This window comes from Mobula birostris, chromosome 13, assembly GCF_030028105.1.
Source record: "Mobula birostris isolate sMobBir1 chromosome 13, sMobBir1.hap1, whole genome shotgun sequence".
Taxonomy (NCBI): domain Eukaryota; kingdom Metazoa; phylum Chordata; class Chondrichthyes; order Myliobatiformes; family Myliobatidae; genus Mobula; species Mobula birostris.
Genome location: NC_092382.1, coordinates 97,762,502 through 97,786,702, shown reverse-complemented (window position 1 = coordinate 97,786,702; position 24,201 = coordinate 97,762,502). Strand labels below are relative to the sequence as shown.

General features: G+C 47.9%; 1 protein-coding gene across 1 annotated transcript in view; it reads right to left on the bottom strand.

Moving 5' to 3' along the window:
• Window positions 1-1,039: 1,039 nt before the first annotated feature.
• vps37c (VPS37C subunit of ESCRT-I) overlaps window positions 1,040-24,201 on the bottom strand; it is a 36,885-nt gene continuing 13,723 nt past the window's right edge. Inside the window, exons 5-6 of the mRNA XM_072275568.1 lie at window positions 5,190-5,272; window positions 1,040-2,407 (exon numbers count right to left, since the gene is read on the bottom strand). Coding sequence (XP_072131669.1) covers window positions 1,586-2,407; window positions 5,190-5,272 — 905 coding nt within the window. The 3' untranslated portion in view covers window positions 1,040-1,585. The remainder of the gene's footprint in view (window positions 2,408-5,189; window positions 5,273-24,201) is intronic.

Sequence of the window (24,201 nt, the reverse complement as noted above, 5' to 3'; positions counted from 1 at the left end):
GGTTCTGGAGGATTGGAGGGTTGCAGATGTTGTTCCCTTATTCAAGAAAGGGATCAGGGATAGCCCAGGAAATTATAGACCCGTGAGTCTTACCTCAGTAGTTGGTAAGCTGGTGGAGAAGATCCTGACAGGCAGGATTTATGAACATTTGGAGAGGCATAATATGATTAGGAATAATCAACATAGCTTTGTCAAAGGCAGGTTGTGCCTTATGAAACTGATTGAATTTTTTTGAGGATGTGACTAAACACATTGATGAAGGTAGAGCAGTAGATGTAGTGTATATGGATTTCAGCAAGACATTTGATAAGGTACCCCATGCAAGGCTTATTGATAAAGTAAGGAGGCATGGGATCCCAGGGGACATTGCTTTGTGGATCCAGAACTGGCTTGCCCACAGAAGGCAAACAGTGGTTGTAGACGGGTCATATTCTGCATGGGGGTCGGTGACCAGTGGTGTGCCTCAGGGATCTGCTCTGGGACCCTTACTCTTCATGATTTTTATAAATGACCTGGATGAGGAAGTGGAGGGATGGGTTCGTAAATTTGCTGGTGACACAAAGGTTGGTGGTGTTGTGGATAGTGTGGACGGCTGTCAGAGGTTACAGCGGGACATCGATAGGATGCAAAACTGGGCTGAGAAGTGGCAGATGGAGTTCAACCCAGGTAAGAGTGAGGAAGTTCATTGTAGTAGGTCAAATATGATGGCAGAATACAGCATTAACGGTAAGACCCTCAGCGTAAGTTAGTACGCACAAGTATAAATCAGCCTTTAGACAGAGGAGCGACTCAAGCAGGGACAGCAGACGAGTACGCGTGGACTGGAGGGCAAGGGGCCGGGGGCCGGTCGATGGGAGCAGGCAGAATCCGGACTCCACGACCGCCGGAGCTCACTTGTTCGGACTGGCGGGTTATTTCCTCAGCTGCCCGCCGCAGACCCTCCCGGGGGCAAACGAGAACGACCGGGACTGTGGGTCTCCTGCTCTGCGCCAAAATTCACCACCCACCCCCCCCCCAAAAAACCGCAAACACTAAGTGCTCGAGATAAGAGAATATTTTAATCTGTTACATAGCAATAGATGGTCAACTTGTACGTCTTTTCCATTAAATATAGATCTCTGAAGGGATTCGGGTGCGATTTCAGGCAAGCGGAGGACGAGGGGAGCCGGAACAGGCAGATCCGGGTCCCCGGTTACCCAAGGATAAGGGAGGGGCGAGACCAAGGCATCGCTTCGCGCCGAGCAGGAGACAGAGAGCGGCTTCGATCTTCACACCCCGCCCCGCAATTCGAGTTAAGGGCAGCGTGCAATTCGAGTGGGGGCAAGGGAAGGGATTCGGTAAGAGGGCAGGTAGAAAAATAAAAGGGGGGGGGGTGGGGAATGTAAAGACGCCACTACCCCCCGAAGGACAGTTGCTATCTTCACCACAAACCACACCCCCCCCCCACTACCAAAACCAGAGAGGAAAAAAAGTGAGAGTTTCCTGACCCCACCCTCACCAACTGAGACGCCAACAGCGAGGGGGAGGGGGGCCAAGTCACGCCGGCGAGTGGACGGGAGGGAGGTGAGGGGGAGGAGGAACAGCCTTAGTAAGGGCGGGGCTGTGGGTAGGGCAAACCGGGAGGGGTCCCGGGGGGGTGGTAAACATAGGGGACCGAGGGGTAGGGGAGCTGGTGCCCCGGGAGGGGGTAGGGCAGGGCTGGGCCCTGGCCCGGGGGGCGGAAGTGTGGGGAGGGGGGTGGCAGTGGGGCGGGGTATGGTGGGGCGGGCTGAGGGCGCGAGGGGTCACCCCGGAGGCCGGGACCGGGGTAGGCAGGGGCGCCCGGAGGGAAGGAGGGGGGGCCGCGGGGATTGGGAGCTGGGTAGGAAGGGGCACCCTGGGGGTAGGAGGGAGCTCTCTGGGGACTTGGGGCTGGGTAGGAGGGGGCGCCCTGAGGGTAGGAGGGGGCGCTCTGGGGGTAGGAGGTAGCCGCCCGAGGGCTGGGGGCAGGGTAGGAGGGGGAGGCCTGCGGGTAGGAGGGGGCGCCCCGGGAGAAGGCGGGGGAGCCGCGGGGACTGGGTGCAGGATAGTAGGGGGGAGCGCCCTGGGGGCAGGGCACGGTGATGGGGTCCCGGGCCTGGCCCGGCTCGCTGGGGTTGGGGTCGTAGGGCAGGTCCGAGGGGGGACGGGGGGCCGGGTGCGCGGGCCGGGGGGGAGGCGGCCGGCAGGGCTGGGGAGGGCTATCCTGTGGAGGGGGAGGCGTCGTGAAGGAGGAGGAGGAGGAGGAGATGGCCGCCCGGCGCTGGAGGATCTCCTGCAGCTTCTCCACGCGGACCCGGCGTGCGTGCGCCAGCCGGCGCTGCTCGGTGTAACGCTCCAGAAAGGTGTCCAGCGCGCACTGCCCGTCCAGGAATGCCTCGGCCAGTTCCTGCAACACACATACACACACACACACACACACACACACACACACACACACAGGTAGAGATCGGGGTGGAGTGCGGAGGAGTGGAAGTTTTGAGGGGGGTGAGGATGGGGGGGTGCGGAGGGAGGGGGAGGGGGAGGTGGGAATTTGATGGGAGGAGGAGGAGGGGGAAAAACAAATCAAGTGAGTAGGAGGCTGCCAAGACGGCCTGCGCGAAACCACACATCCCTCCCTCCCATCCCCAGCCACGAACGAAATCCGCACAGCAGCTTGGCAGAAAGTGCCCCAGGCAGTGCCAGACCCCCCGGACGTCACCCAACGCCGGCCAGTGTGCGAGAGCAGGGGAACACACGAGCCGCCCCTCCCCCCAGTCTAACAGACAGATACACACACACACACACAGTCCCTCTCTCACTCTCTGACACACCAAGCTCCTCTCTCTGACACACACCCACACACACACATACACACGCACACAGCCCCCTCTCTCTCATCCACACTCAGACCCCTACTCCTCTGGCACACATAAAAAGCACCCCCCCCCAACAAATATACACCATGCTCCCTCTTTCTCTCGCGCACACACACTCTCTCTCTCATCCACAATCAGCCCCGCTCCCTCTGGCACACGTAGACCCCATCCCCTCTCCCTCCAACAGACCCCATCCCCTCTCCCTCCCCCTCTCTCACACACACACACAGAACCCCACTCGCTCTCTGACACACACACAGCCCTTCCTTATTTCCGAGAGAGCGCGAGACCCTCCCTCTGCCGCACATACACACAGCCCCTTTTCCCCTCTGCCGGAGGGACCCCTCTCTCTCTCTCTGACAGACACACACAGTCCCCCTCCCTCTCGCACATAACACTTCACACATCCTTTAAATCTGAGCAAATATGGCGACCTTTTGCTACTTGTTCAATCTCTTTTTTCCAAGTTTTAAATTTGGCCAGAAAGTCTTTCTTTCTTGTTTGGTCATATCCTCAAAATGGACGACCCAGTCCTTTTTTTGTTTTGTGTTTTTTTTATTGTGGTGTGGTTTTGTTTTCTTCTCATTTAAAACCCAATGTTTTTACCCTTTCTCTTCATAAACTGGTCAGAGGAGAATTGTTATTTTCACTTTTTTAAATTGTATATTTTTTACTAGTTTAACAATATCTATGATTTTGACACCATCCATCTTAATCTCAGTTTATATTGTTACTGATATATATATATATATATATATATATATATATATACACACACACACACTCGAACGGCCGAATGGCCTACTCCTGCACCTATTTTCTATATATATATATATATACACACACATACACATATACATACTGGTGCAGAAATTGAGCAACCTGGGCCTTGGCAGTTCACTGTGCTCATGGATACTGGATTTTCTGAGTAACAGACCCCAAATTGTCAGGATGGGAGAACACACATCATCTACTTTCATCCTGAACACCGGTACACCACAGGAGTGTGTTCTCAGCCCCATCCTCTATTCTCTTTTCACCCATGACTGCTCTACCATTCACTCCACCACCACCATTGTCAAATTTGCTGACGATACCACCATAATAGGTCTCATATCAGACTGTGATGATACAGACTATCGGGAGGAGGTACAGCATTTGACAGAATGGTGTTATCATAATAACCTGGACTTGAACATCACAGAAACCAAGGAGCTGATAGTGGACTTCAGGAAATCAAAGCGCGTCGAGCACTCTGCTCTGCACATATACGGGAAAGAGGTGGAGAGAGTAGAGAGTTTCAAGTTCCTCGGTGTCCACATCTCGGCTGACCTCACCTGGACTGCCCATATCTCTTACCAAGTGGGGAAGGCCCAACAGAGGCTCTACTTCCGAAGGAAGCTAAAGCACGCTCTCCTCCCTCATCACCTGCTGATCAACTTCCATCTCCTGACGTATTGCTGTGCAGTGTGGTTTGCCAGCTGTACAGAACAGAACAGGAAGGACTCCCAGCGGGTGGTGAGGGTAGCAGAGCGTGTTATTGGCACAACATTACCCTCCCTCAGAGACATTTATACTGGCAGACTTCAAAAGAAGGCTACTTGTATTTCAAAGGATCCCACTCATCCTGGGCATCACCTGTTTTCCCCTCTACCTTCTGGGAAGAGATACAGAGCATTAAGGACAAGAACAAAGAGACTCCTTAACAGCTTCTACCCACAAGCAGTGAAATGTATAACACCCCCTTCCCTTCTCCTGCCCCCCTCCTAAGACAGCGGCAGCTAAATGCATCACACTTCCAGGAATGGCAGGTGTGCGATAGTCCTACCCCCCCACCCCATCCATATATTATTAATTTTGGACTGCACTCCTGAGGTTTGAGAGTTTATTTTATGTATATATTCTTTGCCGTGCTGCAAAACGTTGAGCTGCTAAATTGTGTTTCATTGCTCCACAACAATGACAATAAGGATATTCTTATTCTAATATTCTATATTTGAACTAATTATCCTATTGTATTTATACTTTTTTTTAAAATCAATGATAAGATTAACGAAGAAAGAACACACTTCACACACGGCCCCTCCTCTCTCACCCACTCAGTCCCCCGTCCCTCTGCCAGACATAAAGAGCCCCCGCCTCTCTCTCTCTCTGCCACAGACACACAGCACTCGCCACCCCTCTCGCTCGCTCTCTCTCTCTACCACACTCCTGTCCCCTCTCCTGTTCCCAAGCCCCAGGGCAGGACCGCGTGGCAGCGGGCTGGTGTGTGCCTGCGGTGGGGGGGGGGGGGGGGGGGGGAGGGCCACTCACCTCGGACTCTGCCTCCACCTTCGCCCCCTCGGCCTGCAGCACTGCCAGCAGCCCGTCGGGGTCCGCCCGCCGCCGGTGGCTCTCTGCGGAGAGATCGCCCACACACTGCCATCACCTCGGGGCCGGGCCAGCCCGACGCAGCCCCGCTCCTGATCCTACCCCCCCCCGCCCCAAACCCCGCTTCCCACATGGAGCCCAACAGCACAGAAACGGAGCCTGTGGCCGATCACTCCCCCGCCGAGCTATCAGCCTGTCGACCCTCACCTGGACCCGTGGCCCCAGACCCCCACCACGTCCCTCCCTGAGCTTCCCCTGAAGGTAAAGCCGAGCCCGTGCCCACCGGTGGCTCTCACCGCCCTCCCAAGTGCCGCTCCCTCGAACCTTTCACCCTCGACCCTTGGCGGAAAGATCCTGCTGGCCCTTGCCTCACCGCTACCGTCCGTCGGATCAAATCCCCGGCTCCTCCCCCCCCTCCACCCACCGAGGAGCGACTCAAATCTAATCCCTGCAACCCGGGTCCAGGTCCCAGCAGCACCCCTTGCAAATTTTCTCCCCGAACTTCTCCCCGATTTTATTCGCAGCCTTCCCGCGGACAGCCGGCCTGAACCCGCGCGCGCCGCTCCAAGCCAGGCCTCGCACCGCGCCCCGTTCCTCGACGGATGGAGGTGCCGAGACCCCCGTCCGCCTGGGGCGCCATGCTCGGGAGATCCCAGCCCATGCTGCCTCGGTTTTACTCTCCCGACCGCTCTGCTGAGGACGGCTGAACGATGGCACCAGCTCAGAGGACAACACAGAGGTACCCCAGTGGATAGAGCTGGTCTGAGCAAGCCGGGGGGAGGAGGTGAATCTGTGGAATTTCCCCTGCCAAAGACGACTGTGAAGGCCAAGTCGGTGGGTGGGACAACTCTTAACGAACAAGCAAAACCAATCGAGAAAATTCCTTTCGTTCGTTTCGGACGCCACGCCACTGAACTGGGACAGGAGGCCGTTTCATACAGCGAACCGCTTTTAAGAAACTGCGTTCGCGTTGAAAAGACCAGCCACCTTTTTTTTTTTTTTTGCCAACGATAGCCGGCGAGAAGTAAAGCAGCGAGACAATCCGGAGCCCATCCCGCTCGCCGCCGTTCCCGGCCTTCCAGGGCTTGGAGAAGCCGGGGAGCGGGGAAGCGGAGCGGTCTCACGACTCTGACAAGTCGGGAAGCTCCACGAGCTCGAAGGTGCCGACGATCGCCTCGAACATTGCGATGGAAGGGAAGACTTGGGGAGCGCCGATCGCCGCACGAGGGCAGGCCGGCATCCGGCCTAATTTTGTTCATTGACGGTCGGACAAAGGAGCGCAGCAGGGCGCCGGATTCTCCCCTCGCGTCCAGCGGTGAAAGTGAAGCTCGCGCGAGGCGAGTTTTTTTTAATAAAAGAAGTGGCACTCGGACTATTCCACTCTCTCGAGCTCAGAGGTCCGAGACCAGTGCTACAGGTGATCGTCACAAACTGGGGCCTTGCCTGGTCGCAGTGGGTGACCATGACTCCTTACAGTCCTTGAAAAGTACAGCGCAGAAACAGGCCCTTTGACCGTAGAGTTCACACTGAATCGTCTAAAATGCCTACTCCGAATGAGCTGCACTGGGACCACAGCCCCTCCATACCATGTAGCCATCGAAATTTCTCTTAATTTGAGAGACTTTGAACTTTTTACTGTGCTCATGGACTGTTCTTCATCAAGTTATGGTATTGTTGCACTGTTGTAACTATATGTTATAATTATGTAGGTTTGTCCGTTTTTTCAGTCTTGGTCTGTCCTGTGTTTTGTGATATCACACCGGAGGAAATATTGTATCATTTCTTAATGCATGCATTACTAAATGACAATAAAAGAGGACTGCGTGTCTTCATAATCTAAACGTTGAAATCGAACTTGCATGCGTCACTCGCGCTGGTAGCTCGATCCACACTCTCGCTGCCCTCTGGCCGAAGAGAGTTCCCCTTAATCTTTTCACTTTTCATCCTCAACCCATGACCTTCAGTTGCAGTCCCACCCAACCTCAGTGGAAAAATAAATAACAGATGGGGTACGAGGGGGAGGTGGGGCATTAGTGGAAGTTAGAGAAGTCGATGTTCATGCCATCAGGTTGGAGGAACAACACCTTATATTCCATCTGGGTAGCCTCCAACCTGATGACATGAACATCGACTTCCGCTAATGCCCCACCTCCCCCTCGTACCCCATCTGTTATTTATTTTTATGCACACATTCTTTCTCTCACTCTCCTTTTCCTCCCTCTGTCCCTCTGAATATACCCCTTGCCCATCCTCTGGGTCCCCCCCCCTTGTCTTTCTTCCCAGACCTCCTGTCCCATGATCTTCTCATATCCCCTTTTACCGATCACCTGTCCAGCTCTTGGCTCCATCCCTCCCCCTCCTGTCTTCTCCTATCATTTTGGATCTCCCCCTCCCCCTCCCACTTTCAAATCCCTTACTCACTCTTCCTTCAGTTAGTCCTGACGAAGGGTCTCGGCCTGAAACGTCGACTGTACCTCTTCCTACAGATGCTGCCTGGCCTGCTGCGTTCACCAGCAACTTTTATGTGTGTTGCTCAGTGGAAAAAGCCTGCTAGTGTTTACCCTCTCTATAATAAAATAATAAAGGCATCGGTTAGTCTTGCGAGACCATGGATCTGCGCCTGGAATGACTTCACTCTCCAGGGCGCAGGCCTGGGCAAGGTTGTATGGAAGACCGGTAGTTGCCCATGCTGCAAGTCTCCCCCCTCCACGACACCGATGTTGGGCAAGTTCCGATACAGCTTGACACCAGTGTCGTCACAGAGCACTGCGCCTTGCTCAGGGACACAATACGCTGCCTCGGCTGGGGCTCGAACTCACGACCTTCAGGTCGCTAGTCGAATGCCTTAACCACTTGGCCACAGGCCCACATATACCCTCTGAGGGGTATACCCTCTCTATACCCCTCATAATTTTAGATACCTCTACCAGATCTCCCCTCAACCTTCTACCTTCCAAGGAATAAAGTCCTAACCTATTCAGGTCTTTTCTTATTACTCCGCAGTCCTGCAACAGCCTTGCAAATCTTCTCTGCACTGTCTCAACCTTATTTAACACTTTCCTGCAGGTAGGTACGTCGCATCCAGAGTTTCTCGGGTTAGTGGACGATTTCCCTCCGCGCCTCTCTGACGTAGTGCGGGGGGGGGGGGGGGGAGATCCGTGTACGAGGCAAGTTACAGCGGTGGTTTGCCATTGCCTTCCGCCAGGTGAGTTTCCAAAGAGATCACCAGCTCGTAACCCAGCACGGATGGAAAGCGTGTGAGGGAGCCCGCTGGATTCGAACTCAGGACCTCTCGTCCCGAAGTCCGACGCTGTTGCCACTACGCCACCAGCCGGGTCCTGCAGGTAGGTGACAAAAGCTGCACATGATACTCCAAACTGGGCCTCCCCAACGTTGATTACAATTTCAACATAACGTCCCACCTCCCGTACCTGATATTTCGACTTATGAAGGCCAATGTGCAGGAAGTCTTCTTTGCGACCCTGTCTGCCTGGGTCGCCACTTTCCAACAAATTATGGGCCTGTATTCCCAGATCCCTTTGAACTACCGCACTCCGCTGTGCAAGACCGACCCTGGCTGGTCCGACTGAAGTGCAACACCTCGCACTTGTCCGCGTTGAATTCCACCTGCCATGTGTCCGCCAATTTTCCCAGCGGGTCCAGATCTTCAGAAGGAGTAGCGGGCCACACGACCAAATTTGCATCTGTGGTGCGCAAGTGGAACAGGTCAAAAGCTTTAAGTTCCTCGGGGTCAATATCACAAATGACCTGACTTGGTCCAACCAAGCAGAGTCCACTGCCAAGAAGGCCCGCCAGCGCCTTTAATTCCTGAGGAAGCTAAAGAAATTTGGCCTGTCCCCTAAAACCCTCACTAATTTTTATCGATGCACCGTAGAAAGCATTCTTCTCGGGTGCATCACAACCTGGCATGGAAGTTGTCTTGTCCAAGACTGAAAGAAGCTGCAGAAGATCGTGAACACGGCGCAGCACATCACACAAACCAATCTTCCGTCCGTGGACTCACTTTACACCGCATGCTGTCGGAGCAGTGCTGCCAGGATAATCAAGGACACGATCCACCCAGCCAACACACTTTTCGTCCCTCTTCCCTCCGGGAGAAGGCTCAGGAGCTTGAAGACTCGTACGGCCAGATTTGGGAACAGCTTCTTTCCAACTGTGATGAGACTGCTGAACGGATCCTGACCCGGATCTGGGCCGTACCCTCCAAATATCCGGACCTGCCTCTCAGTTTTTTTGCACTACCTTACTTCCCATTTTTCTATTTTCTATTTATGATTTATCATTTAAATTTTTTACTATATTTACTATCGATTTGTACTCCAGGGAGCGCAAAGCGCAGAATCTAATATCGCTGTGATAATTGTACGCTCTCGTATCAATTGTTTGGCGACAGTATAAAGTAAAGAGTAGAGATCCTGCTGTGAGCTCTGATGGTCCTCCCCACGCCCAAACTTGGGGTCACCTGCAAACTTGCTGATCCGGTTCACCACAAATCATCATTCAGATCATTGATACAAAAGACAAACGGCAACACACCGGTGCAGAGCCGAGGAGGAGGATGGCGCCTAACGGCGACTCCTTTGCCTGCATCTCCGGAAACAGTTCCACTTCTATCTTTGATATCTCTTTCTCTCCCCTCTCAAGGTTCGTTTGAAGACCCTGACCCGGAGTTGCACGCTGACTTTGGTTCTTTGCAGGAATGGGACGCTCTCGGGGCCTCACCACCGGCCGCTTTTCGATATGCCAGGGACACGGCCTGGAAGACAAGCACGCCTTCAGGGTGATGGATCTTCATGGCTCTGGAGACGGGCTGATCAAAGGCCGGTGCTGCCGCCTAAAGTCTGATTTATACTTCTACGTCAAATCGATGCCGTAGGTACGGTGTAGCCGCGAACCCTACGCGAATCCCTATCGTAGCCTGACGCGCACCTCTCCCAAAATGTAACTACGCGTCGCGGCAATGCAGACCACAACAGCTGTGATTGGTCCGCTTGGTAGCATCGCATTTCCTCCTACGCTGCAATAGCTTCCCATTGGGCGACTGAAGGGCAGGGAAGGAACTCTGGCTGCAATGCGTTCCATACAGACCTCCGAAATTATGGAGGACACATTTCGCTATTATGAAAAAAGATGCTCGTTTTAAATGTGTTTACCCCGAGAAAGACTACCATGACCATGAAGCCTTGCGCGGGCAGGTGTGTGTGTGCGCGCATGCGCGACGTGCCCGAATTGCAGAGCGACGCAGACACAACAGCGCACAGGTATAAATGCTGACAATGCGCGCAGGCCACTTGTGTAGGTTACGGCGTCAATTTGACGCAGAAGTATAAATCAGCCTTTAAGCGTCGTCGGAGACGGAAGATCGTAAGCAGCGAGCTGGGTGAGTGCCCAGAGACCAGAGTTCCTTAGGCACAGAGCTCGGAAAACGTGATGCAGCAGACTTTTAACTGCAGAACAACACGCTGATATATGGGATGTCTCCCCTCTCGCTGTGAGTCGGGGACACCACCTTCTCCCCCTTATTGGGGGAGAGAGAGCCTGTGGTATGTCGAATACCGGGTGAACGAGTAGTCTTTGGGGTACTGCAAGTCTGCGTCCTTACTGAAGCTTCGCTGCACGCCTGAGTGCTCGGTGGGGGGGCACCGATGCTTTTTTGCTGGTGGGGCAGGGGGGCTGTCATAGCTTTGCTGATGCTTGTGCGTGGGGGTGGGCAGTTGTGTGGCAGGGGGGGCTTTAGAAACATAGAAAGCCTACAGCACAATACAGGCCCTTCGGCCCACAAAGCTGTGCCGAACATGTCCTTACCTTCGAACTACCCAGGGTTACCCATCGCCCTCTATTTTTTTGAGCTCCATATACCTGTACAGGAGTCTCTCAAAAAAGACCCTATCGTATCCACTTCCTTTTCAAATCTTTTTATTGCAGATATAAGAAAAATAAGATGAGTACATCGAAGTAACAACGCTTACAATGCCTCAAAAAAACCCCATCATTTTAAAGATTGAAAACAAAATTTTGTGATATCAAAAAAAACCTACTGAGCAGAAAAGAGAAAGAAAAAAAGAACCCATTAGGTGTACAACCCCAGAGCCATGCGTCACACAAAAAGCTTCTAAAAATAAACATCAAACCGCCAGCAAGAAAAGAAAATATACTAAAAGAATTTACAATTAGATCGTGGAAAAATTATATCAATTAACTCAAATGATAATAACGAGCAAATAAGCCCCATCTTTTCTCAAAATCAAATAAAGGTTCAAAGATTCGACTTCTAATTTTCTCCAAACTAAGACATAGCATCACTCGAGAGAACCATTGTGACAAAGTGAGAGCTGATGTATCCTTCCACTTCAACAAAATGACCCTCCTAGCTATCAACGTAACAAATGCAATAACATGTTGGTCAGACACAGAAATACCGTGAATATTTTGAGGAACTATTACAAAAAGCACAGTTAATTTATTAGGTTGTAAATTAATTTTAAGTGCTTTAGAAATTATTGAGAAAAACGACTTCCAGAACTGTTCCAATATAGAACAAGGCCAAAACACATGTGTCAGTGTAGCTATCTCAGTTTTACATCTATCACAATGACTATCAACATTAGGAAAGATTTTATAAAGTCTCTCCTTTGTCAAATGATGACGATGTACAATTTTAAATTGAATCAATGAATGGCTAGCACAAATTGAAGAAGAGTTAACCAACTTCAATATCTGCATCCAATCCTCCGTCATAAAAGTCAAATTAAGTTCCTTTTCCCAATCCTGTTTAATCTTAGACAAAGGACGCTTATCCCATTGTAATAGTAAATTATAAATTCTTCCAAAAGAACCCTTAATCAAAGGATTCATACTCACAATAGTATCTAACAGGTCAGCGTCCAATACGTAAGGGAAATTACTTAAATATTTTTGTAAAAAATGTCTAACTTGAAGGTATTGCAGGAAGTGTGAGTATGAAAGAGAATATTTATCAATTAATTGTTCAAAGGACATCAATCTATCTTCTTTAAATAAACCCAAAAAAGAATTAATACCTTTATTTTTTCAAAGTAGAAAAATTGGATCACTGAAAGGAGGCTTTAAAAAGTAATTTCGGTAAATTAAACTACAAAGTTTAAATTTTTTAGGATTAAAAAAATTGCGGAACTGGAGCCAACTTTGTAAAGAATACTTAATCACAGGATATAGGTTTAAATTAACAACTTTACCTAATTACATAGGTAAAGTAGCCCCCAATAATGAAGTTAAATAGAACTGTTTTACAACTTTTAGTTCCAGGTCTACCCAAATTGGCCGATCACTCTTATCAACCCAGTATAACCAAAAAGATATATATCGCACATTAATAGCCCAATAATACATTCTAAAATTAGGCAAAGCAAGACCTCCATCCTTTTTCAATTTTTGTAAATGACATTTACTAATTCTTGGTCTTTTATTATTCCAAATAAAAGATAAAATAATAGAATCAATCCAATCAAAAAACTTCCTAGTCAAAAAAACAGGAATATTCTGAAATAAATACAAAAATTTCGGTAGAATCATCATTTTAACTATATGAATACGACCAACAAGTGAAACTGTAAGTGGACTCCATCTACTAAGTAAATACTTCATAGAGTCTGCTAAGGGAACAAGATTAGCTTTATAAAAATCCTTATATTTCTTGAGTATTATCATATATAGAAACAGAATCATTTAAAGGAAATAATTCACTTTTACTAAAATTAATTTTATATCCTGAAAAACCTCCGAGTTCATTAAATAATTTTAACAGGGCAGGAATGGATTCGTCATGGTTAGATATATAAACCAATAAATCATCAGCATAAAGAGAGACCTTATGCATGGTCACATTCACAAATATCCCATGGATATTTTTAGCCTCACGAAGAGCAATAGCAAGGGGTTCTAATATTAGATTAAACAACATAAGGACTTAATGGACAGCCTTGCCTTGTTCCCCGTGAAAGCTGAAAAAAAGGCGACCTACAATTGTTAGTGACAACAGTAGCAATAGGGGCTTTATATATCATTTTAATCCAATTATTAAAATTAACACCAAAGCCAAATTTCTCTAAAACATTGAATAAATATTTCCATTCGGCTCGGTCGAACGCTTTTTCAGCATCCAAAGATACAACACATTGTGGAATTTTAGAAGAGGACAAATATATAATGTTAAGTAGTCTCCGAACATTTGAAAAGGAATAGTGACCCTTTATACAGCCTGTTTGATCTTTACAAATAATTTTACCCAAAATATTCTCCAACCTATTGGCCATTATCTTTGACAAAATCTTAGCGTCAACGTTCAGTAATGAAATAGGTCTATATGAAGCACAGTCAGTAGGATCTTTACCTTTTTTAAGAATTAAAGAAATAGAAGCTTTATAAAAAATAGAGGGTAAGTCACCTTTCACAAAAAGAGTCAAACATTTCCAACATATACTGAGAAAGCAACTTTCCAAATTTTTTATAAAATTCTACGGGATAGCCATCAAGTCCTGGGGACTTACCAGATTGCATTGAAAGAATAGCTTTACGAATTTCGGCTTCAGTAATTTGAGCATCGAAAATCTTTTGATCCTCAGCAGAGATTTTAGGAAAAACAATCTTTCGTAAAAAAGCATTCATTTTAGAGGAATCTAACGGACATTGAGATTTATATAGCTCAGCATAAAAGTCTTGAAAAATCTTATTAATTTTCTTATATTCCTGAGCTAAGGTACCATCTTTCCTACGAATTTTCATGATTTGCCTTTTGACTGCAGCCATTTTTAATTGAGATGCGAGCAGTTTATTATTTTTATCTCCAGACATATAAAATTGGCTCTTTAACTTAAGCAAATAACCTTCAATGGGATGAGTTAATAACAGGTTATATTGTGATTGAAGTTCCACCCTTTGTTTAAATAAATCAGTATTGGGGGAAACTGCATAAATATTATCAAAATCTTTAATTTGTTTTGAAATTCTATCTAATTCTGCTTTAGTTTGTTTTTTAAGTTTAGCTGAATAAGAAATAATCTGACCGCATAAAAATGCTTTAAATGTATCCCATATAACTAATTTAGACATACCCCCTGTATCATTAAAAAGAAAAAGTTCTTTTATCTGGGTTTCAATGAAAGTGACAACGTCAGAGTTTTGCAATAATGTCTGAGACATGCGCCAAGGTGGGCGGGCAAGAGTGACGTCGTCAAATTCAAAAGACAAACTCAGAGGCGCATGATCAGATATAGCAATAGCGTCATATTCGCAGGTTTTAACACTAGGCAAGAAGCGGGGATTGATTATTATATAGTCGATCCTCAAATATTTTCTATAAACGTGTGAGAAGAAAGAATATTCTCTATCGTCGGGATGAAGATGCCTCCACAAATCAATCAACCCAAAATCAATCAAAAAGGAATTAATAAATGACGCGGATCGATTTGGAAGTCGCTGATTGGTTGAGCTCTGATCAATCATAGGATTTAAACAATTAAAATCCCCACCCATTATGACCATATATTCATTTAAGTCAGGCAGTAAAGCGAATACCTTTTTAAATAAAGGATCATCTAAGTTAGGACCCTACAAATTAACCAAAACAACTTTTCTATTACAGATTGTTCCTTTAACAATTAAAAATCTACCATTAGAATCTGATTCAATATCTTCTTGAATAAATATATTAGGTTTCATGAAAATAGACACGCCCTTTGTTTTACTCTGAGAAACACAGTGGAATTGCAAACCATTCCACCATCTAAGAAATCTATTTTGATCTCCTGCCCTGATATGTGTCTCTTGAGCAAAAATTATATCAGGTTGGAATCCGTTAATAATTTTAAAAGTCTCCTTTCGTTTAATAGGATGATTCCAACCATCTACATTCCAACTTGTTATATTAATCCGTTTGAACAGCATACTATAATTTCATTCTACTTCATACATGCACAAAGCACATACCACTGCAGGATGATCAAAGATGGCGGTGATGAAGAATACAACCAAATAGAAAACACGCATGCTCTGGAACCACCCAATGGGAAAACACTAACTCTAAACCCACCCACCCACACCCGGAAACCCAAGAAAGGCAAGCGATCTATGATAGAATTCAAAGCTGCTGACTGCTCTGTCTGTGTTTTCTTTCCCTCCCCCCAGTTAGTAAAAAAGTAGAGTGACCTTGTGAAAAAGACAATAAAGTCTCAGGAAAAAAAGGTATTTACATTCCATCGACCGATAAACAAGAACCAAAATAATGTTATCTCTTAGAGAGAAAAACCAGTGCCATGTTTAAGTTTAATATTAATTCCCTAAAAAAGCTTTAAATTCAATTATAAAATGTTATAATAGAACAGAAAAATATATAAAAGCCCTATTAGTAGGAAAAACTACCAATTAACTACGAAGTATTAAATTAAAGGAACAAATCGCCTTATCTTCTTCCCTCAGTCATAAATTGTCCAAAGATCATTTGAGCAGAGACACTTAAACCGTAAATCTTTCCAAAGGAAAACCAATAATATGCAATAAAGAACAACTCCCTGTGTTCTTTAATTAGTCTCTCGATGAAATATACAAGTGACCTTCATAAATTTTTCCAAAATGCGAATAATATGCAAACAGCCTTTCAGGTAGATCATTCAACAGCGGCGTCGGTGACAGCGGCAGGTAAAGCCTGGACGAAATCCAGTGCAGCTTTTGGATCAAAAAAAAAGTACGAGGAGGAGAATTAGGAGGGAAAATTTTAAGTTTTGTTGGATACCTCAGAGACAGGAAAAGATTCTTATCATATGCTTGTTTCATTACCAGGGCAAATTTTGAACTTTGTTCCATTGTCTCTCTTGGATAATCTTCGTAGAAGCGGAGCTCAGATTCCATAAATCTAAAAACTCTCTGTTTTCTTGCCTGTCGTATTATTTGATCTTTAATTTTAAAGTGATGAAAGCAAACCAGAACAGTTCTTGGTTTGCTAGAGTCCTTCAATTTCGAGATAAACACCCTGTGTGCCCTTTCTATAGCAGGCGGCTTTGATAGAATGGTAGGAAATAAAGTGTGGAAAAGCTTACCAAAGTAAGCCATTAGTTCTCCATCTTCAGCTCCTTCTTGCAGCCCAACAATTCTTATATTCCTTCATCGAGACCTGGTTTCCAGGTCTATAATCTTACTTTGATATCTTTCCAAACGAGTTGTAGCTTCAGACAGCTTTTGCTTAGTTATCTTCAATTCCTCTTCGTGTGAAAAAACTTGAGTTTCCAGGTCTTTAAGTTTTCCCAGAAATGACCTCACTTCATTACTATTCTTTCCCAGTTGGTCTTTAATTGATCCATTCTGATCCTTAATTGAATAGTATCCGAACGATATCTTCAGCCCACGATGGCATTTCATCAGATCTTTCCTTTTGCACCTTCCCTTTCCCATTACCTTTATCACTAGGTTCAGGTAAATTCTTCCCACTTCTTGTAGACAGGGACATATTGATCACCCTCAAGAATCAACAAGTAAAAATTTTAAATTCAAAGCTTAAACTAGGGGGAAAGAAAGAAAACTAAGAGCAGCAGAAAAATACTGCTGCTCCATTGGCAGACCCATTGTATCCACTTCCACCACTGCCTCCGGCAGCCCATTCCATGCACTCACCACTCTCTGCAGGAAAAAAAAAACTTACCCCTGACATCTCCTCTGTACCTATTTCCAAGCACCTTAAAACTGTGCCCTCTCATGCTAGCCATTTCAGCCCTGGGAAAAAGCCTCTGGCTATCCACACGATCAATGCCTCTCATCACCTTATACACTTCTATCAGGTCACCTCTCATCCTCCGTCGCTCCAAGGAGAAAAGGCTGAGTTCATTCAACCTATTCTCATAAGGCGGTCACCAAGATCCTTTTCTGTAGTGAATACTGAAGCAAAGTACTCACAAAGTGCCTCTGCTATCTCCTCCGGTTCCATACACACTTTTCCACTGTCACACTTGATTGGTTCTATTCTCTCAGGTCTTACCCTCTTGCTGTTCCCATACTTGAGGAATGCCTTGGGGTTTTCCTTAATCCTGCTCGCCAAGGCCTTCTCATGGCCCCTCCTGGCTCTCCTAATTTCATTCTTAAGCTCCTTCCTGCTCGCCTTATAATCTTCCAGATCTCTATCGTTACTTAGTTCTTCTGAACCTTTCATAAGCTCTTCTTTTCTTCTTGACTAGATTTTCAGCAGCCTTTGTACACCATGGTTCCTACACCCTACCATCCTTTCCCTGTCTCATTGGAACGTACCTGTGCAGAATGCCACACAAATATCCCCTGAACATTTGCCACATTTCTGTCGTGCATTTCTCTACGAACATCTGTTTCCAATTTATGCTTCCAAGTTCCTGCCTGATAACCTCATATTTCCCCTTACTTCAATTAAACACTTTCCTAACTTGTCTGTTCCTATCCTATCCCTCTCCAATGTTATAGTAAAGGAGATAGAGTTGTGATCACTACCTCCAAAATGATCTCCCACTGATACCTGACCTGGTTCATTTCCCAATAGATCAAGTACAGCCTCTCCTCTTGTAGGCTTATCTACATATTGTGTCAGGAAACCTTCCTGAACTCACCTAACAAACTCCACCCCATCTGAACCACTTTCTCTAGGGAGATGCCAATCAATATTTGTGAAATTAAAATCTCCCACGACAACCCTGTTATTATCACACCTTTCCAGAATCTGTCTCCCTATCTGCTCCTCGATGTCCCTGTTACTATTGGGTGGTCTATAAAAAACACCCAGTAGAGTTATTGACCCCTTCCTGTTCCTAACTTCCACCACAGCGACTCAGTAGACAATCTCCCCATGTCTTCCTCCTTTTCTGCAGCCGTGACACTATCTCTGATCTGCAGTACCACGCCCCCACCTCTTTTGCCTCCCTCCCTGTCCTTTCTGAAACATCTAAAGCCTGGCACTCAATGTAACCATTCCTGCCCCTGAGCGATCCAAGTCTCTGTAATGGCCACAACATCATAGCTCCAAATACTGATCCATGTCCTAAACTCATCCACTTCGTTCATAATACTCCTTAGATTAAAATAGACACATCTCAAACCATCAGTCTGAGCGTGTCTCTTCTCTATCACCTGCCCATCCTCCCTCTCACACTGGCTTTCTCTATTTGTGAGCCAACTGCCCCTTCCTCCATCTCTTCAGTTCGCTTCCCACCCCCCAACAATTCTAGTTTAAACTCTCCCCAGTAGCTGTAGCAAACCTCCCTACCAGGATATTGGTCCTCCTGAGATTCAAGTGCAACGCATCCTTTTTGTACAGGTCACGCCTGCCCCAGAAGATTTCCCAATGATCCAGATATCTGAATCCCTGCCCCCTGCTCCAATCCCTCAGCCACGCATTTATCCTCCATCTCACTCTATTTCTGTACTCACTCTCGCATGGCACAGGCGGTAATCCCGAGATTACTATCTTTGAGGTCCTGCTGCTCAACTTCCTTCCAAACTCCCTGTAGTCTGTTTTCAGGACCTCCTCCCTTTTCCTACTTATGACGTTGGCACCAATATGTACAACGACCTCTGTCTGTTCAGCTTTCCACTTCAGGATATCGTGGACGTGATCTGAAATATCCCAGACCCTGGCACCTGGGAGGCAAACCACCATCTGTGTTTCTTTCCTGCATCCACAGAATTGCCTGCCTGACCCCCCTAACTATAGAGGCCCCTATCACTACTGCCATCCTCTTGCTTTCCCTACCCTTCGGAGCCACAGGGCCAGACTCTGTGCCAGAGGCACGGCCACTCTTGCTTCCCCCAGGTAGGCCATGTCCCCCAACAGTACTGAAACAGGAGTACTCATCTAAAAACGCAAACACGGGGAAATCTGCAGGTGCTGGAAATTCAAGCAACACACACAAAATGCTGGTGGAACGCAGCAGGCCAGGCAGCATCTATAGGAGGAGTCTCTGACGAAGGGTCTCGGCCCCAAACGTCGCCCGTACCTCTTCCTATAGGTGCTTCCCGGCCTGCTGCGTTCCACCAGCATTTTGTGTGTGTTGCAGGAGTACTTATTGTTAAGGGGGACAGCGACAGGGGTAGTCTCTAGTATTTGTCTCTTGCCCTTCCCTCTCCTGACTGGTACCCACTTATCTGTCTCCCGAGGCCCTGGTGTGACTACCTGCCTGTAGCTCCTCTCAATCACCTCGTCACTCTCCCTAACCAGAGGAAGGTCATTAAGCTGCATCTCCAGTTCCCTAACACGGTCCCCGAGGAGCTGCAGCTCGACGCACCTGGCGCAGACGTGGCCGTCCGGGAGGCTGGGAGTCTCCCGGATGTCCCACATCTGACACCGGCCTCACAGATGTACTTCCCGTTTCTATTCTGCACAGGTAACCTACTTCGCCTCGACCCGCTGTCACCTAAGCCAGCGGTCCCCAACCACCAGGTCGTGGACCGGTACTGGGCCGCAGAGCATGTGCTACCAGGCCGTGAGGAAACAATACGAGTCAGCTGCACCTTTCCTCATTCCCTGTCACGCACTGTTGAACTTGAGCATAGGGTTGCCAACTGTCCCGTATTTGCCGGGACATCCCGTATATTGGGCTAAATTGGTTTGTCCCATACGGGACCACCCTTGTCCCGTATTTCCCCCGCTAAGGTAAAGCGTTCCTGTGAAACCGTCTTGTCATCTTCAGAAGTCTTCGGATGACTCTGCCATAGATGGATGCATCAGCAAGGGAGATGAGGCTGAGTACAGGGCTACGGTAGGAAACTTTGTCACATGGTGTGAGCAGAATTATCTGCAGCTTAATGTGAAAAAGACTAAGGAGCTGGTGGTAGACCTGAGGAGAGCTAAGGTACCGGTGACCTCTGTTTCCATCCAGGGGGTCAGGGTGGACATGGTGGAGGATTATAAATACCTGGGGATATGTATTGGCAATAAACTGGACTGGTCAAAGAACACTGAGGCTGTCTACAAGAAGGGTCAGAGCCGTCTCTATTTCCTGAGGAGACTGAGGTCCTTTAACATCTGCCGGACAATGCTGAGGATGTTCTACGTGTCTGTGGTGGCCAGTGCGATCATGTTTGCTGTTGTGTGCTGGGGCAGCAGGCTGAGGGTAGCAGACACCAACAGAATCAACAAACTCATTCGTAAGGCCAGTGATGTTGTGGGGATGGAACCGGACTCTCTCACAGTGGTGTCTGAAAAGAGGATGCTGTCCAAGTTGCATGCCATCTTGGACAATGTCTCCCATCTATTACATAATGTACTGGTTGGGCACAGGAGTACATTCAGCCAGAGACTCATTCCACCGAGATGCTGCACAGAGCGTCATAGGAAGTCATTCCTGCCTGTGGCCATCAAACTTTACAACTCGTCCCTTGGAGGGTCAGACACCCTGAGCCAATAGGCTGGTCCTGGATTTATTCCATAATTTACTGGCATAATTTACATAATACTATTTAACTATTTATGGTTCTATTACTATTTATTATTTATGGTGCAACTGTAACGAAAACCAATTTCCCCCGGGATCAATAAAGTATGACTATCACTATGTAAGCCGAAATGGCGTGAAGTGAAGAAGCAATTACCATTAATTTATATGGGAAAAGTTTTTGAGCGTTCCCAGACCCAAAAAATAACCTACCAAATCATACCAAATAACACAAAACCAGAAATAACACTAACATATAGTAAAAGCAGGAATGATATGATAAATACATAGCCTGTATAAAGTAGAAATAATGTATGTACAGTGTAGTCGGGAAGATTAAGCCAAAATCGATTTGTGGAGAATAAAAAAATCGGCACTTACGCACATGTGCACGTCACGCAGGCGCACACAGGTGCCCGCGCAAGGCTTTATGGTCATGGTAGTCTTTCTCGGGGTAAGCAAGACTTCAGCAAGACGAAGGAATTGGTTGTTGACTTCAGAAGGAGTAGCGACCCAATTTACATCGGTGGTGCGCAAGTGGAACAGGTCGAAAGCTTTAAGTTCCTCAGGGTCAATATCACAAATGACCTGACTTGGTCCAACCAGGCAGAGTCCACTGCCAAGAAGGCTCACCAGCGCCTTTACTTCCTGAGAAAGCTAAGGAAATTTGGCCTGTCTCCTAAAACCCTCACTAATTTTTATCAATGCACCGTAGAAAGCACTCTCCTAGGGTGCATCTCAACCTGGTATGGAAGTTGTCCTGTCCAAGGCCGGAAGAAGCTGCATAAGATCGTGAACACAGCGCAGCACATCACACACACCAATCTTCCGTCCGTGGACTCACTTTACACCGCACGCTGTCGGAGCAGTGCTGCCAGGATAATCAAGGATACGACCCACCCAGCCAACACACTTTTCATCCCTCTTCCCTCTGGGAGAAGATTCAGGAGCTTGAAGACTCGTACGGCCAGATTTGGGAACAGCTTCTTTCCAACTGTGGTAAGACTGCAGAACGGATCCTGACCCGGATCTGGGCCGGACCCTCCAAATATCCGGACCTGCCCCTTGGTTTTTTTGCACTACCTTACTTCCCATTTTGCTATTTTCTATTTATGATTTATAATTTAATTTTTTTTTTATATTTACTATCGATTTGTAATCCAGGCAGCGGGAAGCGCAGAATCAAATACCGCTGTGATGATTGTACGTTCCAGTATCAATTGTTTGGCGACAATAAAGTATAAACACTGTTCAGTGTTTGACTGCTACTTTTGTCCCTTATTTGGGAGTGAGAAAGTTGGCAACCCTAACTGTAAAAGACATGGTGAGGTGAGTTTAACCCTGCTTGAACACCCCCTTCCGACCCCCGGTCGGCCAGTCCGCAAGAATATTGTCAATATTAAACTGGTCCGCGGTGCAAAAATGGTTGGGGACCCCTGCTCTGCAAGATCGCCCCTGAGCCTCCGCCGCTGCAGAGAAAACAACCCGAGCTTGTCTGATCCCTCCTCGGAGCTCACGGCCTCTCAGCCAGGCAGCTCCCTGGGGAAATCCCCTCTGCACCCTCTCCGAAGCAAAATCGCCCCAGATCTAGGCTGACATTTACGTGCCGGGCGGCACCTCATTAATTGGCTTGTATCTTTTGGCTTTTTTTTTCCCTTAAGGATGTGCTGGGTGCGCCCCAGCTACCGCTGCACAGCTGCGTCCTTCGTGGCAACGTATCGGTCCGCGGCCCAGAGGTCGGGGACCACTGCCCTAACGGGACGGCGAGACAGGGCAGTACTCCAGTCTGGACGTGAGACGTACCAAGACGTGGAATGACTTGCTGGCCCCTGAACTCGTTACCTCCGCCAGCAGAGGCAAGCGAGCCATACGCCGTTTGTCCGCTCGCACGAGAGACTTTCCGGGGGGGGAGGGGGTCCGCCCATTAACCGTGTCCTGCCCCTTTACGCTCGAGCTCCCAAAGCGCAACGCCTCACACTTGCCCTGGTTAACCTCCACCTGCAACTGATCGGTGTCCCGCTGTATCACAAGGCAGAGGAGCAGAATGAGGCCGTTCAGCCCATCGAGTCTGTTCAGCCATTCCCTCACAGCTGATCCCGGTTCCCACTCGACCCCGTACACGATGCCCCGACCAATCAGGAAACTTCCGCCTTAAATATACCCACGGGCTTGGTCCCCACCACAGTCTGTGGCAGAGCATTCCACAGATTCACTACCCTCTGGCCAAAACAATTCCTCCTTACCTCTGTTCTAAGAGGGTCGCCCCTCAGTTGTCGAGGCTGTGCCCTCCAGTTCCCCCACCAGAGGAAACAACCTCTCCACATCCACCTTAACCAGTCCTTTCAACACTTGTTACATTTCAATGAGATTTCCCCCAGCATTCTTCTCAATTCCAGCGCGATCAGGCCCAAAGCTGCCAAACACTCCTCGCATGTTAACCCCTTCACTCCCAGAACCATCCCTCAAGTACCTCCTCCAGACTCTCTCCAATGACAACACTTTCGAAGACAAGGGGGCCCCACAACTGTCGACGATACGGAGGGCAGGACGAGGAGACGTGAACCGATCCTCACAGAGGGGTCAGAAGCGGGGAGAGAGAGCGAGCAGCTTCAAGTTCCCGGGCGTCAAGATCTCCGAGGACCTGACCTGGTCCCCGACGTAGCGATGTAGCTATGGAGGAGGCTGGCCGGCAGGCGGCGTAGTGACATCGGCGCCAGCCTTCGGAGTGAAGGCTCCCGAGTTCGAATCCAGCCGGCCCCCTTGCACGCTTTCCATCCGTGCTGGGCTGAGCGTCGAGCTAGCAACTCTACCTCGTAAAAATAAGAAAGCCTGCTATAAAAAACGCTGTCGTTACGGCGTCCCAATGACTCCACTCGGAGTTAAGGGCTTTCTTCTTCTTCTCTTCTACGAAGAAGGCTAGATTATGAAGAAGCAGATTATCGGTACCCAATTGCCCACCATTGAGAACATCTACCATAAACGCTGCCTGGGCAGGGCGAAAAGCATTATCAGGAATGCATCTCACCCAACCATGGACTTTTTACTCTCCTCCCATCCGGTAGGCGCTACAGGAGCCTCCGCTCCCACACCAGCAGGCTCAGGAAGAGCTTCTTCCCTGAGGCTGTGGACCTGCTGAACCTCTCATCACAGTGCGAAGCAGTATTGCATCCGTATTGTACTGTCTCAGTACTTTTATATTTGTGTGCTGTAGCACTTACTTTTTATTCACAGTTATTGTGTAAATAGCACTATTCTTTGCATTTCTGGTCAGATGCTGACTGCATTTCATTGGCTTTGTATCTGTACTCGGCACAATGACAATAAAGTTGAATCTAATCTAGTTTCATTAGGAGTCTGAGGAGATTTGCTTTATCACCTGAGACACTCGAAAACTTCTATAGAAGTACCATGGAGAGCATTCTGACAGGCTGCATCACTGTCTGGTATGGGGGGGGGGGGGGGGCTAATGCACAGGATCAAATTAATTTGCAGAAAGTTGTAAAATTAGTCAGCTCCAT